The following is an 18,299-nucleotide window of genomic DNA, read 5'->3' as shown; positions in this document are numbered from 1 at the left end:
AGCCTCATGTGGGAGGGGTAGCTCTGAATTACATGAGTAAATCAAGATGTAAGAGTAGCTCAGTCACTCATGAGGACTCCTTCTCTCTTGTTTGCAGTTTGAAGGTCGGAAGTACTGTGAGCATGACTTTCAGATGCTGTTTGCTCCTTGCTGCGGGGAATGTGGTAAGATGTGGTGCATGTCAACACTGTGGGGCAACAGCTACAGGGCCATGCAAACCTCCCACCGTTGCAGTGACATCCATCCAGCCCTGGCCTGGGATTGTTGAGGTCATTTTAAGGAGCAGAAGCTCTAGAAGGAAACAAAGCATGATACCAGCAGTGATTTAGGGTATCCTGGTTGTGGGAGTAATTAGGTTTATAATCAGGGTTTTCAAAGTTAGACTGTAATAGTTCTTGTAGAATTAAAGTTGGAATGATTAGGGCAGCATACTTTTGATAAGACTGCTTTCTGCATGCATCTCAAGGTGTTGCTTTCCTTTTGCAGGTGAATTCATTATTGGACGTGTTATCAAGGCGATGAACAATAACTGGCACCCAGAATGTTTCCGCTGTGAGCTCTGTGATGTAGCACTTGCTGACCTGGGTTTTGTGAAGAATGCTGGCAGGTAAGATAGAGCAGGAGCTCTGAAAGTTTTATCAGTATGTTATTGATACAGTAGCGAGATGTTGAGAGTGGTCAGTTAGTTGTACACGAGAGGTAAAGCTTGGAAAGGTACAGAAGAAGCTTTAAGAAATAGTCTTTTAGGAGGTGGGAAATGGGATGAAGAACAGAATTCCTCATCCAATGAAACATGTAGAAAGCAGAAACTCAAATTTTAGTAGCTAGCAGGTGGGTTCTGGAAATGAAAGGGATTTCAGGCAAAAGGCTGAATAGCAAGTGAGAAAAAGGGATTTTGTGATCTTGGGCAAGGTATTTATCAAGTAAGCTGCTGAGCAGGAAGTCAAGATATAGCAAAAGGCCAAAAGAATAACAGGAGGATTACAGCAAATCCTGTTCAGAATGTGATCCCCCTGGTCTTCAGAAAACATTTGTTTTATATACAGAAATATAAAAATGAGTCCTAGAGGTTTGATTAATGCATTTAATTAAGAAGTAAGAAATAAAAACATAAAAGGGAACCTGTACAAAAGCATACCATGGTAAGAAATAAAACGAATCCAGTAGTTAGCAGAGTGTTGTGCAAGTCATAGTTAATTTCAGGCTTTCATGTCTTGAGCAAAGCCTAGTAGTTTCCTAGAGTTTATATTCTCACTAGCTAAATGGTGAGGAAGGGAAGGAAAGGTTATATACTTGTACCCTGTCCAGCAGGGAGCCCTCTCAATTCCCTCTTCCATCCTGCATGAGCTTCTCTGCCTTAGTATTTGGAGTTGGGCATAATTTTCTTTCAACACCTAAGCTTGCTAGAATGGGCTGTTGTGATAGCACCTAGGCTGTTTTGGGAAAGCAGTCAGGATTAAAGCAGTTCAAGTAGGATAAAGTACATTTGATTTCATAATTTGTGGACCAAATCTGAAAGAGTAAGGAGTTCATTCCCAAAAGCACAGAAAAGAGATATGTATGTATATGTCTGTACATAAAAATACAGTTCACCTGTCACATGATTTCCTATAATATTTACCTTCATAGCATCGAAGCAGTCTTCTAGTAAATGTTACTGGGAACTCTTGGGTTCTTTTTCCCGCTTCTCATTGTACCTGGTTTTCCCTAGTGTGCCTGTCCTTTCCAGATATATTCTGCTGGATGCAATTTGTATGAGTAAGGATAGTTAAGTTAATCCCTATTTTGTCTGTAGTGAAGTAATAGTCTTGCTAGATATATCACAAAAAATAGTTGTAAAACACCTCAGAGGTAGGAGTCTCTTCTGGACAAAGTAAACTTGTTCATATGCTTACTTCACTTTCACCGTTTGGGTTCATATTTTTATGATTCAATATGTAGTAAAGATGAATTCTGTATTCCTAAACAGCCCTTTTCCATTCTGTAGTTTGAGGGTTATCGGGATATCTGATGTTCTTCAGGGAACTACATAAAAGAGGCAGTGTACTAAATGTTGTCCTGCCTCTGCCTGCAGCTTTGAGACAATGGCAGAGGCGAGATAGAAAAGGTTGTGTGAAGTTTAGTGCTCATCTGCAGCTCTGAATGTTGGGAAGAAGTAAAAAAAATTGGAAGTCCTAGCTTAACTCCAGTCCAGGTTGGGTGCATTGCAGCACTTCAGTCTTTTTTTCTTGCCACCATTTAGTACCAATTTTCTGTCTACTATGTATAAACGCTTTGAATTTGGAGACTTGAACAAGATGTGCAAGCATGCTGGCTTTTCATCAGGCAGGTCTATCTGGGGAGTGGGTCTCTACTGCTGGAGCAATGTAAAATTTTAAAGTAGGCTGTATGCATTGTGCAGAGGAAGAATCTGACTTTGAGAATTAATTTCTTTTTTTTGCTTTTTTTTTTTTTTTTTCCCTAAACGTCCATTTAATAGCGTCTTTGCTCTCTTCCTTATTCCCAAGTGTTCAGTCCTCAGTTTCACATCTTGGAAATCAGTAGAACTACTTCTGTTTGCAGTTACAGTAAGACAAGAACATGTCATCTCTGTTGTTAGAGGAGTTCTTGCTAATTGCAGTCCCATTAAAACAACAGATCTTCTCTCCTCAGGATGAGTTTGACTCTCGGTGGACTATCTCACCGTATATTTGCACCCTTACCTTATTTTGGTGGAACAGAGTGTTCTTAAGTCAAAGCAGTGACAAAAGTCACGTTCACAGTTCTGATTTAGCACTTAGTGAGCTTTCATTTGTCTTACCCTCATATGTTTGAGGCAACATTACAGTCTTTTTAACACAAAAGAGATTGCACAAAGCCTCACGGAATTTCTCAGCTACAAAAAAATACATGACTGGGTCCAGGGCACCATTCAGGCTCGTGAGGCAGGAAGTGATGCGGTTGCTGAGGGCTAGAATACGCTGTGTTTCACAGGAAGTTTTGGTCCCGTTGTAATGGAGAATGTAAATGTAGCGATTGACGTGATAAGGTACAAAGCAAATCAGAAAGATCATCAGGACCATGATGATCATTTTGATAGCTTTTTCCTTCAGGTGTTTCTCAACTCTGTTCCCGCTCTTCAGGCTTTGGATGATTAATAAGTAGCAAGTCACTGTAGTAACAAATGGGAAGGTGAATGCCACTGCTAAGGACACAAGGGCGTGACGTGATGCCTTTTCCCTGTAGAGCTGCAGGCAGATGGTTGTGTTTTTCATCTCAACTGTCTGCACACTGAGCAGCAGAGGTGCCATTGCAACCCCAACTACAACCCATAGAAAGGCACATGCCAAATGGGCGTAAAGCGACCTGCGGAGCTTGATGGATTTCACAGGGTGCACAATGGCAAGGAAACGGTCAACGCTGATACACATGAGGAAGTAGATACTGGCGTACATGTTGAGGTAAAAAAGGAAGCCAGTGAGTCTGCATGGGATCTCACCGAATGGCCAGTGATTGCCAGAAAAATGGTACACCAGCCGGGTGGGAAGTACCAGCACAAAGGACAGGTCAGCCACAGCGAGGTGCATCAGGAAAATGTTGGCAGGTGTGCCTGACTTTTGGTCCCGCAGGAAGAGCCAAAGAGCCAGGGCATTGCCAACAAAAGCCAGGATGAAGTCCAGGAAGTAGAAAGTGGCAAAAAGGATGTTCTCGAGGTGTGTCTCTTTGCCACATTGCTCTGATGTTTCCAAAGAGAAATTTGATTGATTTGAGCAATTGAAGAGTAGGCTTGAGGGATCTGCTGGGCCATTCATTTTTCACCACAGTTTTGAAGAAAAAAAAAAACCCAAACCTGAAAGAATTGAGACAGTCTATTACAACAGAGCCTGATTTTGTGAAGAAAGAAACCCAAAACTCAAACCCAAACAACCCACCCAAAAGACCACACATGGAAATCAGTGATGTCTACTGCTTGCTATATTGGTGTTTAATATGACAGGTAGATCTGAGTTTAAACCCTTGTATTAAAATTCTGAATACCTTCTGCTCATCTGGGTTTTCCAGACCATTAATTTCTGCTGAAGGAACCACTGTAACGAGCTAGCTAGCTGATTATGAGCTTGTCTTCAACCTATGCTGAGTTCATTTGAATAACAGAGTAGTGAAATGCTTATGTGTCTGGATAATGGAAGAGTGGAAATGGGTTCTGTATGTCTAGCTAGAAAATATTTGTTATGTTTAATTTGAAAGCCTGATTCAGGACTGAAGAACCCCCTAACAAGTCAGCTTTTCTGAGCACAAGTATCTGTTGTAAGGTGGCCTACCTTAGAATATCTGTCTTGTTCCTAGAAGAGGTGGAAGACAGGTCTTGTATTGCTGTTATTAAAAAACCCGCAGGGATCCTGAAAAATCTTTGAGAATTATTTCAGTCTAAAGTCCCTTGTTTAAGCATCTAGTTCCAATATAGGAGGAAACTATTCAGATGGGTAGCAACATCTCATTTGAACAGCAGAAAGTACTGAATTGACTCAGAAAAGATTATTAGTAATGCCCGTGCTGCTGATTACTTGTCAAAGTGTCATGCTTCCCTGCAGCTTTCTTCTCTCTCTTCCTCCCTCAAAAGCCTGAACTCCGCTGTAACTTATCCAGGGCCTTTTCCAAGTAGCAGCTTAGTAAAACTGAGCCTAGCTTTGCCAGTCTGTTGCCTGCAGGGTCCTGAGCAACACCAACAAAAAATGGTAAGATTTTCTGGGCACCTACCCGTGTTTTTTTACACATTCCTCATCTGTGGGTGTAGGTGGTAGGGATATACAGGCAGGCTGAGTTTCCAGCATTGTCTCTGTTTCTTGGATTCCTCTCCATTGTGCTCATCATCGCATTTTGTACTGATGGACCATTTCTCCGTAACATTCAATACCCTCCATTTTCCTCTACTGAGATTAAAATTTTAACGTCGTTGCTGATGTTGTTTGACAAAATTTTTGGTCTTGGGCAGAAGCTATGCTATATGCTGAAATCTTGCGTCATTAGACAGTTGATCCAATGCATTACGCAATGCATCCAGCGTCCCAGCAGAACTGATTATTCAGTTGTCTAAAAATATTGGTGGCTAATCAAGCAACTGAAATGGGATGAAGAGCAGACCAATATATCGGAAAATGTAAACAAAAATCCAAGGTAATTACCATCTTTTGTTTGACTGCTATCACTTTCAGGTGGACAGAAAACTATAGTAGCTAGAGATTAGTATGCTGGACCATCTCTGTCTAGTTCACAGATGAAGAGAGAAAAGTCAACAGAAGGGAAACGCAGTGAAATTCAGAAACTGAAATTTCTTCATATGGCCACAGAGGGGCCGTCTTACTCCATGCATTGCCTAGATACCCTGCATGTTTATGGCAAAAAAAAAAAGAATCTAGGTTTGAGTGTATGGGTACTCATTGCCTACAGCTGGCTGCATGCTTCGTGGTCCAAGAGATGGCAACAGTTACTACCTTGAGATTACTAGAAGTGCATGTGTAAGGAAGACTGTACAGCCCTTTTTTCCCAAGGGACATTTTATCTGTACAAATACATGCGAAATCTTGCTTTCATGTACAAAAGGAAAATCCCTCGTTGCAGTTTTCAGTGTGAATTTCCTGGGTTTGCAGAGGAACTAGCAATTTTTGTTTCTAGTGTTTGTTTGTCCCTTACAAAGTAAAACCTGCAAGTATTTTTGAACACAAGATGCTGAAGTTTATATGTGACAGTAATGTTGAATGCTCAAATACTTGTCCTCCCCGGATGGAAGTAGTTTAAATATGTGTTTTTCTATTGCATACCAAAGGAGAAATACAATGAGACCATGCCTTTTTACTGGCTGTTAATTTACAGTGGTACCTGTCACCTAATGTTCTGGCTATTTAGCCTTTTTATGTTTAAATATGCTTTTCATCTGCAAAAAATATGAACAGGTGATCTTTATATTCACATGTCAGTGATGGGGTGGTCTGATGGCTAAGCAGTACGTGGTTGTGACACCACTGAGAAAGCAGTAAATGCTGCTTGGACCAGCTGAAAAGGCAGAAGCAAGGGTTGTCTGATGGAACAGGCAAGGATGTCTGTTGTCTTAATGATTTATAGCCGTTCAGGAGGCAAAGCAGTAAGCACTTTTTCCCTGTTTACAAGCTAAATATTAGGGGTTTAGCAGCATGATACATTGAACCAATTCTATTTGAGCTGATTTCCTAAGGAGGATCTTTGGGATTCAGATTGAGTGTCAGTACCAGACTTGGAACGGCCAAGACTTACAAGTCCAGAGTATTGTCCTCACTGATGACGGCGTTGAGTCTGCTCTTGATTTCTAGATGGGCATGCTTTCACTGCAGAACACTGTGGGGTGGAGTGGAAAGGAGAATGTCAGAGCTATCTAGAAGCCCAGTATGTCAGTGTCAGGAAGGGAGAGGCTTGGAACTAATGATAAAATTAATTCAGTCTTTTCAAATGAGTGCCTTCACAGGAGAGCTGCTATTACCTAATGTACTTTTTAGAAGAGAAAGGTGAAGGGAGGTATTTTTCATTGCCTGGTCAGAAATCATAGAAAAGGGAAGTGGGCCTCTCCCTAATTTTGCTTAGGTTTTAAATTAGAAGGGAATTTTAATCAAGGTTTTTTTGTTGTTTTTTTTTTTTACAGTTCTGTTCATTCATGTAAAATTGTGATGTAGTACTTGGGTAGGTTAGGAAAAGAGCTGACATGTCACTATAATTAATTGTTGGGGTTTTTTTTTTTAGAATTGATCTGTTTTCAACAAAATGCGACAACTTTACAAAAGTAATAGTTCTTTGATAGTGTGTTCTGTAGACAGTGTGGAAAGCCCTTTGCTGTTATTTACAGTTCTACTTCTATTTTGGCTGGTTTTATCCTATCAGTTTAAAATAAGTGTGTTTGATTTTTAGTTTTTTCTTTCTTTTTGGTTTGTTATGCTTACAAAAAAGCACGCAAAGTCCTTGAAAGCTTGTTGTACTTGTCTGTATGAATGCTAAGAGCAAACTAGAAACTTCCACAAATTACCTAGAATGGGTAGATTGTGCTAAGCTGTGTGGTGCAAGAGGCTTTGACTCTGCTGGCAGAAAACTCCTTTAGGAGCCTGGTTCATTGTCCAATGTTTTCCACTTGGATTGCACTCTTGGTGTTGTGTGGATATTTAGTGATTTACGTATTGCTAAACAGAGCACTATTTGGAACCAACTATTATCCCAGGCCTCCCAGGGCTGAGCTGTAGTGAGGATGTCGCTGCTCATTTGAAATGCATGCACACTGACCATATTTTATGCTCTGTTTCTCTTCTGCTGAGAAACAAGACAACAATCCACAATAGACATAATTCCTGATTACTCTTTCAGCAGCTGCTGTATCTGTCATTAATGAAACAATAAGCAGAAGAAATATTTAGTTAATCTTAAGTTAGTTACCTGGCTAGTTTGAAGCCCACTGCAGATAAATCTGAACTGTATTTTAGGGTTTATAGTGGATATCATAAATTACTGTTCTTGCTCTCATTCTGGTTTGGGATTATGCTAGTTTGTGGGGTTGTATGATTGTGGTTGTAGTGTCCTGTCAAATGGGAGTGTCTCCTATCTTTCACTGAAAGTACTATTCATGAGAAATAGCCTACTTCTGACTGAAATTATTCTCCTAAAAATTACTCCCTGCTGAGCTTCCCACCCTTCAGCTGGAATATTTGTAAACATCAAAGCAGTGTCAGAGAGCAATGGACATACCATACAACTGTCGGCTTTCCTGGCACAAATGGATGTACATCAGGTGCAGAAGTTTGAAAACTTCTATGCTTTGGAGGAGTGATGTAAAGAAGAGTAAGGAAATTATTTTTTGAAGTTCAAAAAATGCTGCCTGTTCTTAGTTGCAAACATTTCCATTATATTCATCCACACCTCTCTGTGTGTGCGTCTTTCTACCTCACTGACACCATCTAAAACTAATGCTGTTAGGAAAGCTCCCTCATTGTTCTGCTAACAGAATTTTGTCTCTTACCTCTTTACAGTGCAGTCCTGTGGGTGGAGTGTAGGGTCCTTTCGGGGAAAATCTCAAGGAACTCCTTCTGATGAGAGCAAACCAAATAGAAGCAGCAACGGTGAAAACAAGAAGATGATCCAAAAAGAGCACGGTTGCAGAGTTGCTAAGGGGAGCCCCTCTATATAGTGCTCTTCTAGCTCTGATAGCACATTATCAGCTCAGTCACACAACAGAGAGGACACCCCAGCACTGAGGAGCAGTCTTCATCCCAGCTGAGCTCTTGGCACTGGGGTTGCTGCTGCTGTTATAGATATGAATATACCTTATGAATATTCCAGTGTTCATGGTGCTTACTAAAGGCTGCTACTGAACTCCCAGCCCTGAACACAGACTTCTTGGAGTCCCCTGATTATTTTAGGAGGGTGGAGAGAAGCATTGTTTAGGGGAAGTCTGGTATTAATAGACACAACAGGACATTTCAGAATGGGATAATTCCATAATGGTGGGAGTGGGGAGGGGGAGAGGGAGAGGGGCGGCTGCTATGGTAACAGCTTAGCCTGTCCAACACTTCCCTTTGCTTGCAATAGAGGAGGGTCTATGGGATGGCAGCGAGGGTTTGTGAGCGGGGAGGGGCTGATAATGGTTTATCAGTGCAAATGGCTGAAGGCATCTTATTCAGCTGAATGAGAGGGGTCTCTTTCAGGACACTTGCTTCAGGGTCCCTATGTCCTGCCCCGTATAATTACTCTGCATTTGACAGTGCCGAATAAAATTGATGCCTTTATGCTGAGATGAGCACAGCTGCATGTTTCTTTATAATGGGGTGCTGTCTGCTTTTTCTGGACTCCGTCTGGGCAGACAGTAGTTCCAGCCCTGGAGAGAGACACTTGCTGACAGGAGGACTCAGATTTGGAGAGAATAATAATGATACTTAGCACTTAGACAGGCGCCTGCCAGCTGAGGGTCATAAATGTTTGAGGTCTCACAACAACATCTGTGTTGTATTCTTACCCTCATTTCACGGATCTAAGGGTAAGTGATTCATCACAGCAGAATTTTGGAAGGGGCTCTGCAAAGAACCCACTACTTCAGCCATAAATCTACTCTTTGCATTTGAACTTCTCCTTTTGTCTGATGTCTTTTGAGAATGACCTGTAAATCTGAGTGAGTGTTTCACATAGCGATACAGTGAAAGGAATTAAGCAGGCTTGTCTGTTTTGTGACAAAGAAACCCCCAGAAGTCATTCCCCTGCCATTTTCATGTTACCATAAATTCTCCCCAGCCTGCAGCATTGCAACTAGAGGGGTAGGTAATAGGCAAGTAAACTGAACAGCTTCTCCTCGGAGAAATACTGGGATAGAACTGTTGGGTTCTGTCAGCCTTTACAGAGGTTTTTTTATGCCTTTGCTCAGGCTTTTCTATCAGAAATTTGGCTTACCTACCTGCTCAGAACTGTACTTATAATATCTTCTAGAACATGTGATAGGAACACAGTAACATTTACCACATAAAATTGTGTAGTTCTTTATTTTCTTTAACTTAGAACTAGAAGGAATTTGTAGGCAGAAGAGCTAGTATTCAGTGGTCTCTTGTTCGTCCCAGCTACTGAAGACCAAGGAATCCAGTCGTGGTAAAAACATTCAAGCAATGTGCTCTGGTTTAATATTCTTTATTCTCTCTTCTTGACTCCTTCCCAGTGCTGTAATGCCGTTAGCATGGCTGGATCCCATAGTTAGTAATAGAGAGAGGGTGTTGCCACCTTTCCTTGCCTACCTCTCAAAAAGGATCTAGAAGAACTGGAAAGGATGCCTGGAAGAATAAGACTGATATCCTTGATGGGATGTAGATCAGGGAATATTGGAGGAGTGTTCTAGGGAAATAGAACTCTGTGACTACTCTATCCACGTATCCTTTTCTGTGCAACTGGTGTGAAAGACAAGATGCTAAACTAAATTATGTTTAGTCTGACCTCAGAAGACACTTATTCTGTAACATAAAGTACATCCTACATCATGCACTATACATTGTTTTAGGAGAAAGAATTTCTTAATATTTTATTTTCTTTACTTTGTTCAACCAGGCATCTGTGCAGGCCATGCCATAACCGTGAAAAAGCTAAGGGACTGGGCAAGTACATCTGTCAGAAGTGCCACTTGATAATCGATGAGCAGCCTCTGATGTTTAGGAATGATTCCTACCATCCAGATCACTTCAACTGCACCCACTGTGGGTATGTTCTCATATTCTAAACTCTGACAAGAAAGGACAATCCTTTCCAAGGCCTAAACTTTGCTGCCTTCATGTTGTTGAACAAAAAGAAATTGTGTCAGGAGAAATCAAAAGAAATTTAGAAAACCTACAGGAACTTTAGTTTTATTTTGCCATTCAATGTTTTTTTAATCCTAAACTTGAACGACAGTATTTTATGCTTAAAATGAAAATAGTTCCTGAAAATAGTTCGTTGGTATGAAGTTATCTGAAAGACTTGTGTAGATTACAGTAACAGTGTTGTCCAAAGGTAGCTGTTGCCAGGCTATTCAAAATAGTTTCACGTTGCATTCCTAGGTAGAAAAAAAAGATGACCTGGTGAGCTGTGTCAGTCTTCTGCCTGACAAAGTCCATTTCCATGCCGATACCTGCCTGACCTATTTGCCACGAAGGCAGTGTAACTGGAGCACAGCACTGCCCTAGAATGGGCAACGGTGCTGAAGAATAAAGTAAATGGCTCGGTGCTGAGCACGACTAGGATGGTCCTGGTACCTGAGCTATCCCATTCAAAGAGAGCTGGATTTTTTATATGACACTGCATTTTTCCATGTAAGCACACCTCCTATTTCTGCTAGAGTATCTAGCCAAAGACATTATACTCCACGTGAGTTCTCTTGTCAGGCAAACTGAGAAAGCGGTTTTAGAAAGATGAGTTGAAAACAGTATTTCACTAGCTTAATTTAACAACTCTGCATTTGTAGCACGAAAGTTGCTGAAGTATGTTAACTTTCAAGTTTAGTCTTCCAAAACGTCACCTCTGGAATTAAAGAGCTTCGCTTGGTGTTCTTACTTGAGGGACATGTTTGCGTTTGCAGGAAGGAGCTGACTGCTGAGGCCCGGGAACTGAAGGGAGAACTGTATTGCCTGCCCTGCCACGACAAGATGGGGATCCCCATCTGTGGAGCCTGCCGCAGGCCCATCGAGGGACGAGTGGTCAATGCTCTGGGAAAGCAGTGGCATGTCGAGGTGAGGTCTCTTTGAACCTGAAACTTCCTTCAGGAGCCATTTTGGAAGAGGGCTAGTATTGCTTGGAAGCTGTAGACGTTTCTGTGATCTGTAATACAGGAATTCAGACGAAAAACAATTGCTTGTGTTTCAGATTGCCTTCACCATATGTGAGTGAATGAGTATGGCAGGGTCATCAAGGTTGCTTAAGAAAGCTCTGCTTTCACAACAGTAATAACCTTAGTTTTAAAATGCCCGAGTTGTGTTGTAAAGATTCTTGCAGAATATGGTTTACTGAACAGCATTTACTTAATAATAACTTTACGTATTTACTGCGAGGTACTTAGATATATCACCTCCAACCCCAGTGAACAGATTCATAAGTGTGTTGGAATTTGTAATGTAGGCAGAGCCAGTGCAATTCTTGCTTTTTAAGCTTTTTCAGCTCATTGTTTTTATATCTTTCAGCTGAGTTGTCACAGCTTGCTCTGAAGTTTTTTAGTGATTTAAGCCTCCTAAGGGCTTGAACAGAGAAAGATGATGATGCTCATTTGAAGCTCTTTCTCTTCTCTGAAACAAACAAGATGATAGTCCACAAGTCTGTCAGTATAGACACAAGACAGTTGTCCATTCAGCAGGTTTTCTACCTATCTTTGATGCAATCCTTAATTACTATAGTAAATTAAATATTTCCTCTTTTCTATTCTTTCCATAAAGATTTTTCTTCCTTCATTAAAGCATTAAGGGGTAAAAGTTTTAAAATGAAAGAGGGTAGATTTAGATGAGGCGTTAGGAAGAAATTCTCCCCTGTGAGGGCGGCGAGGCGCTGGCCCAGGCTGCCCAGAGCAGCTGTGGGTGCCCCATCCCTGGCAGTGCCCAAGGCCAGGCTGGACAGGGCTGGGAGCAGCCTGGGCTGGTGGGGGGTGTCCCTGCCCGTGGCAGGGGGGTTGGGGCTAGATGATCTTTAAGGTCTCTGCCAACCCAACCGTTCTGTGATTCAATGATTATCTTGTATTGAACCATGATTTGTAGCCATGCAAGTTTTCCCTTGGTGATGGAGGGGTCGCTTTGCCTGCCAATAAATGTCTTATTTTTTTGTCTTTTACAGCATTTTGTTTGTGCCAAATGTGAGAAGCCATTCTTGGGGCACCGACACTATGAGAAAAAAGGACTGGCTTATTGTGAAACTCACTATAACCAGGTAAATTCTGTCATCTAGACTGCAGGTACTTGCTCTGACTGACAAATGCTTTTTTGCATTTTACATATGCAAAGCTATGCAGATTTTGCATAATCTGAATTTGTAGAGGCAATACAATATTGAGATATTAGTGAAATTTAACAGAAAAACTAGTTTTTCTTGGTAGGTCTGAAAGGTGATGCTAAGAACAGAATAGAAGTTCCATGGGGATATTGATTTTTCTTTTTGCCATTGACAAAAAAAAATACTGGCTGTGGGTTGTGATTAGAATCTCTGTAATTTTACTCCAAAACTATTTGTGCGGACTTCTTTGACAATTACTTGCTTCCATGGGCCTAAGATAAATGTCCTGTCTAAAGCATAAGAGAAATATGTTTCAAAAGCCAACCCAAACGTATTTTTTCTGTATGAGTCTACTGCACAGCTATGAATTTGGTATTTTCTTCTGTCAGATAAAGCGGTCTACTTCTTCAGAGATAATTGTTACTGTTTTGAGAGTGGCTCTAGGTTTTATTTTTATGTTTATAGTTAAGCATCAGGAGATGTTTGTCTACAGTAAGTACCATACTTCACCGATCCTCTTTTCTCCAAATTGCCACCTGTACAGGACTTTAAAATCACATAACAGTGGTAGAGTGTGAGGCATCAACAAAAAAGGTTTTGTAGTACTTAGTGGTATGAGATCCAAAGGAACATAGACTATTTGGCAAGTGTATGAGAAGTTATTCAGAAGATTTAAATTGGTATATTTGGGGGCTACTGCAGTGTCTGGGAATTCTTTGATTGTTAGGATTTAATGTTCACACCAGCTGTGTAATTTGGGGAGCAAGAGCAGTCAGTAACATGAGTTCCTGTTCTTATTTTTTTTGCTGTGCAGCTCTTTGGAGATGTGTGCTACAACTGCAGCCACGTGATAGAGGGAGACGGTAAGATTTGTTCTCTCCTTGTTTTGGGTTGCTGTCCTTGTTCCATTTGTTAGTGCAGCTGTTGCAGTACCACAGTTGCAAGGCACTAGTGTTTCTTTTCACATCTGGCCTCATTTGAATTTGGATACAAATCCGAATTCAAATATTCCGACAGTTTCCTCTTATTTTGTGCTTTTGCTTTTGCAGTGGTATCAGCTCTTAACAAGGCCTGGTGTGTGAATTGCTTCTCGTGCTCCACCTGCAACATCAAGCTTACACTGAAGTAAGTCAGTGTTTATATTTTGGACCATATGAGATGTTTGCCCTTAAGGCAGGGTATCAGCCTGGGGGAGCCCTGAGTCAGTGCCTCTCTGAGGGGCAGTATGCTTTTTCTCTGTGCTTATAATTCCACTGATTTCAGAACTAAAAGGGAGCGGGGGCTCAGCATCCCCTCCAATTTCTTTTCCTTCATTAATCTGTTCTCTAAGTAGGTTGGTAAGAGGATAACTCATTCAGCAGTACAGAGGGAAGGGTCTACACTTAAAGTAACTGCCTGTCCTGAACTACCTGTGCCTCCATGTCTCCTTAGTCTGGATGCTCCCCTCAGTGACAGTATTTACAGTTGTGTAGATTATTTTGAAAGAAAATGTTATGCTAGTTACCTCCAGTATGTAGAAGGACAGAAAAGAAAGCGATCCTACATTTATCCTTCCTCCGCTTCAAACCCTGATCCTACTGTGATGGATTGACCCCACTGGCCTTGTATATGAAGGAGCTCTAACTCTTCACAAAGAGGACCTTTGAAGTGAGATTTCCATTCTATAACAACATTATTATTCTAGACTGTTACATACAAATATATAGCAAAACTTTGCTCCTTATTGAACTCGCAATACTGAAGACCCTAGTTCCCTGATGGGAACCCAGTCTCTGTACTTACATGACCAGATGGGGGAGTGAGTTGTTTTGTATGGGCGGTAGAAAACAAACAGCAGCATTTACATAGGTGCATGGAAACTTGGTTTAGTGAAGCACATAGTTTGCAAATACCACTTTAATAGCTGCCGTTCTTTGTGTTAAAGGAATAAGTTTGTGGAATTTGACATGAAGCCTGTATGCAAGAAGTGCTATGAGAAGTTCCCTCTGGAGCTGAAGAAACGCCTGAAGAAGCTGTCAGAGCTGGCATCCAAGAAGGCACATCCCAAAGCTCTGGATTTAAACTCTGCTTAAACAGGTCTGTCAGTCTACTGACTGCACTCTGACAGTCATAAGCGACTGCTCACAGCAGCCGTTGATTACAGAGACAATTACTAGGAACAAGTGAAACCAAAGATAAGTAGTACCTTGCCTTGCTTCTGGTAATGTAGCTTGCATCTTGACTATCCCTTTTTCTCAAGCAATTGTCTGTCAACACTGGCAGAAAGAAGATGATGACTTTCTGATTGAGCAGTTTACAGGCTGGTTGTTAATTTGCCAATAACAACTTATTCTGCCTTTGTGGAATTGTACACGGTCTTCCCTTCCTCAGTTGAATTGTAGTTCTCCATTCCTCTGTAGTCTAAAGAATTTGGGAACAGTGGTGGAGTGTAGGGGTGGAAGAAATGTGTGATTTGCTTTTTTTCAGTTAAAGCATAAAAATTTATCTTCTCACCCTGGGTGAAGACATTTTTTATTTTTTTAATATGTAGGCAAATATTCTGAAAGCTGTCACTCTTTGCTACATGCAAAATATTCTGGTCTTTCTCTGCATCCCTGCTGAGCATATACAGGTGCTGTCCAGTCCTTCTGGTTGGCAGGCTTACTGGGAAAGCCCAGGAACCAATGGTTATGGCATCTGCACTGCCTGCTTGTCTGGCTTAGGTCCAGCGTTTGAAGCTGAAAAAGTTTGTTTTGCTGCTTCCCTGTTCAGTACTGAGGAGATTTCACTTGTCAAGGTCATGCCAGCCTCTTTGGAATAGTTGGGTCCTCCTTAAGGGGGAGGTGGCTATGGGAAACAAAAGATTTTGTTAGAAACTGACACTATAATTTTCTCAGTTCGTTCTCTACTACTGCTACATGGATACTAGAGCTTTTAGGGGTCAACATAAAACATGTCGTATCCACTGGCATAGCTGACATTTCTTGAGGCAATGTGACTGGGTCTTGGTTGTTCTTTTGCACGATGAAATCAAATTGATAATATGGTACCGATTCAAGCGGTTCACTTTTTCTGGCCTTCTCACTTTATTTGGAAGATGAGTATATGCTTGTTGGTCGTGCTCCAGAAAGCCCAATTACATGAAGTGGTTACTAATATTTACAGTTTGTAGCAAATGTGTTCTTATCCAGAAGAAACCCAGGGAGTATTTTTCTTAAAATTTTCACCCAAATAATAATTTCCCATCACTTTTCTTCTTAAGAAGTGTACCTAAAGACCTGAGTGTAAAACAGGACCTCAGACGTGAATCTGTACATCTTAAGCACATAGTTCTGCTCTGTATTTTGCCTCTCACTAGTGAAGTTTCACTGGTCCTACTGTCTCTGCTAGTACAACCCAAGGTGCTGAGAAATTTATTTGTTTTGAACATTCTCAATATTTCTTTAGGGGTGAGCCATTAACAGTGCTGTTTCTGAGTCCACTTGTGTGTCGTATAATCACAGTGTGCTTCTGAGACCTCTGGAGGTGTCACCTCTAGTTTCTTGTGCCAAACTAAGCTGAGCAGCCTGAAAATCCCGTTCCATGAATAGTTGGAGACTGTGCCTGCCCTTTTGCGAAGTGGACAGGATGAAAGGCACTGGAGGACTTCTTTCCCTTGCATGATTTAAATCTTCCAAAAAACGGCTAGTTCAGTGGGTCAAAGGAACATGGCAGCTGGGCCTAGGCACCACCTGCGGCCCCAGGCGAATTAGCAAGAAGTTTAAGCTTCCTCACTTGTATGTGTGAGCAGCAACTGGACTGGGGCAATAATCTACCGTAAAATTGTCCTCACTGCCATCACGCTTGGCTCAGAATAGATCTGAACAAGGTGGTAGCTAAAGCACTGGTAGCTGTTAACGCGCTTGCTGTAGCTACTACCCATGAAAAGCTACCGGCGGTATCACAGCAGCGGTGGGAAGTCCCGGTTAACTGTGTGCAGGTCTCCCACGTGCAAGGCCATCTCTTAGGTATACTGGCTTTGCTAATTCCATTTCCTTCAGCTGCTTTGCTTTTTGTTTCCGTGAGTTCCCATAAACTTTCAGCTGGGGTATACTGCACCCACTGTAATGCTGATGAGGGGAGAGGCCTCACTTTAACAGTATTCTCTCCCATCCTTTTCTGACCAACGTGCACTGTAGATTACAGTAATAGTAGCTGCTTTTGTCACTGCTTTAGGAGAACATGTGGCTAGTCACTCTTCTCCCACCAGCCTTTAAATGGCCTTTTAGTTAAGGGCACAAAGAGCAACATGTCTTTTGGTGCAGGAGTACGTGGCCACTGCGAAGACCGGTCCTGTAAGCCTGTTCTTTGGCATCTTTTTTCACAGCGTAAGCCACAAGAACTACCGGTGTAGGTGCAGGTCAGTATGTTATGCAGTTTCTTCTCAGCATAAAGCATTCCGGTCTGTTCCTATAATCAGTCTCGGGCCATGTCTAATGCTAGATCTGAGCAGCTGTGTATCTTCAGCCTGGTGGGAAGACAATGAGGGAACACACAGCTGCATAGCTGCTGGCAAATATGGAAAGACTGTGTATCTAGCAGGCGATAGGTGATATTCTTTCAGTGGCCACTCTCCAAATTCAGCAGTGGAAAATGCATGTACGTAGAGGTGAACGGAATTACTTTTGTACTGCAAGCAGAGATTTAGTGTGTGCTCTTGCTTTGTCCCATGTTAGAAATTCAGCAGACCTAGTAAGCTTCAGTGTTAAAAGGATATTTGATATAATTTTCTTTGGTAAGCTGTTCCATTTTCTAGGATTTGGATTATGTCCGTATCTTCAGAGCTTTTCCCAAAATTAATGGAGGGAAATTGTCATCATAATCCCTGACCTCTGTATTAGTGGAGTGTAATGTTCTTTTAGTATCTCTTAAATTATTAATTTTTTATAATTACTTTTCTAATACTCCTGCTCATAGCAGCCTGCAATGTGCAGTTACGGTAGTGATTAGTGATGTTCCTTTTGTGGGACAGTGGAATTGAAGGAGTAGGAGAAATAACTATAAATAGTTTAAATAAATGCATCTTCCTCTACTTTGAGCCCGCTTTTAAAAAACTGAGTAGAATATAATGCAGATTTAGGAATTCTCCTTAGTGTGTTGATCGGCTGGCAGGTGGGGTTTGGTTGTTTTTTTGAAATGAAGTCAATGTCTCAGTCAGAAACGAGCGGCATGCTTTTTTCCACTGCTGCAAATAGACATGCTGGCCAAATTCATCCTAGGTGTCACACCGCTGGGGAGTATAGATTTGTATCAAGGTGGAACTTGGCTTAGAAGTCTACATCTACTGAAAGCTGTTGCCTCATTATATACTTTTATAGTTTACATTCATATTTATACATACTGAATTAAAATCACTAATATTCACTGAGTACACTTGAAAATGGTTTTGCTTTTAGAAACCACATTACATGAAGCTTGTTTGTATTCAAAGGGTATGTTAAATCACTTACAATCTTTCTTTATAGCAACCTAATCTGCTCTCTAGGGTTTGCATCATGGTCTTTATTTTTACAGCAGTCTGTGCAATGTAGGGAAATATTGTTCGGCCTTCTGTACAGAGAGTTTCTAGATGCGGTGTGTTTTGTATGAGATGATGTGGCTGACTACTTTTTTGAAAAGTGGTTGGATGGTGAAGGAATAGATTGCAGGTGAACATGTAATAAGTGTGGTTGTACTAGTCTGTAAAGCACTATTAAGTGCTGAGGATGGTATGGACTAAGTAAAAGAATTAGCAGCTACTGGCCTTGGTTCAGGCCTTGATGAGCAGTGTGGATTCTGCACCGCGTGGATGTCTCGTTTATCACACATTGCTT

The 18,299-nt window shown here is 41.3% G+C and overlaps 2 protein-coding genes across 9 annotated transcripts in view; one reads left to right on the top strand and one right to left on the bottom strand.

Annotated features, from left to right (window-relative positions):
• LIMS2 (LIM zinc finger domain containing 2) overlaps positions 1 to 14,960 on the top strand; it is a 29,866-nt gene extending 14,906 nt beyond the window's left edge. For all 3 annotated transcript variants that reach the window (XM_040613081.1, XM_040613082.1, XM_040613083.1), the window contains exons 3-10: positions 98 to 164; positions 487 to 607; positions 10,072 to 10,221; positions 11,075 to 11,225; positions 12,313 to 12,405; positions 13,283 to 13,331; positions 13,518 to 13,593; positions 14,393 to 14,960. In XM_040613081.1, the coding sequence (XP_040469015.1) occupies positions 98 to 164; positions 487 to 607; positions 10,072 to 10,221; positions 11,075 to 11,225; positions 12,313 to 12,405; positions 13,283 to 13,331; positions 13,518 to 13,593; positions 14,393 to 14,540 (855 nt within the window). In that variant the 3' untranslated portion in view covers positions 14,541 to 14,960. The remainder of the gene's footprint in view (positions 1 to 97; positions 165 to 486; positions 608 to 10,071; positions 10,222 to 11,074; positions 11,226 to 12,312; positions 12,406 to 13,282; positions 13,332 to 13,517; positions 13,594 to 14,392) is intronic.
• GPR17 (G protein-coupled receptor 17) lies at positions 1,071 to 8,276 on the bottom strand. 6 transcript variants are annotated; one of them, XM_040613084.1, is made up of 4 exons: positions 8,009 to 8,276; positions 6,268 to 6,348; positions 4,302 to 5,098; positions 1,071 to 3,829 (listed from the first exon to the last, which is right to left on the bottom strand). In XM_040613084.1, the coding sequence occupies exon 4, from the start codon at positions 3,789 to 3,791 to the stop codon at positions 2,757 to 2,759; it is 1,035 nt and encodes a 344-aa protein (XP_040469018.1). In that variant the 5' UTR covers positions 3,792 to 3,829; positions 4,302 to 5,098; positions 6,268 to 6,348; positions 8,009 to 8,276; the 3' UTR covers positions 1,071 to 2,756. The 6 variants fall into 6 exon arrangements, with proteins under 6 accessions (XP_040469018.1, XP_040469023.1, XP_040469022.1 ...); XM_040613089.1 differs by having other exon boundaries at positions 4,738 to 5,098; XM_040613088.1 differs by having other exon boundaries at positions 4,302 to 4,388.
• Positions 14,961 to 18,299: the final 3,339 nt, after the last annotated feature.

The sequence above is a fragment of the Falco naumanni genome, chromosome 13, assembly GCF_017639655.2.
Source record: "Falco naumanni isolate bFalNau1 chromosome 13, bFalNau1.pat, whole genome shotgun sequence".
Classification (NCBI taxonomy): Eukaryota; Metazoa; Chordata; class Aves; order Falconiformes; family Falconidae; genus Falco; species Falco naumanni.
Note: the sequence above shows the minus strand (reverse complement) of the source record. Positions and strands in the feature narration are given on the sequence as shown.

Excerpts from the sequence above, each read along its gene's own strand:
- GPR17 (XM_040613084.1), bottom strand. The coding sequence starts at position 3,791 with ATGAATGGCCCAGCAGATCCCTCAAGCCTACTCTTCAATTGCTCAAAT.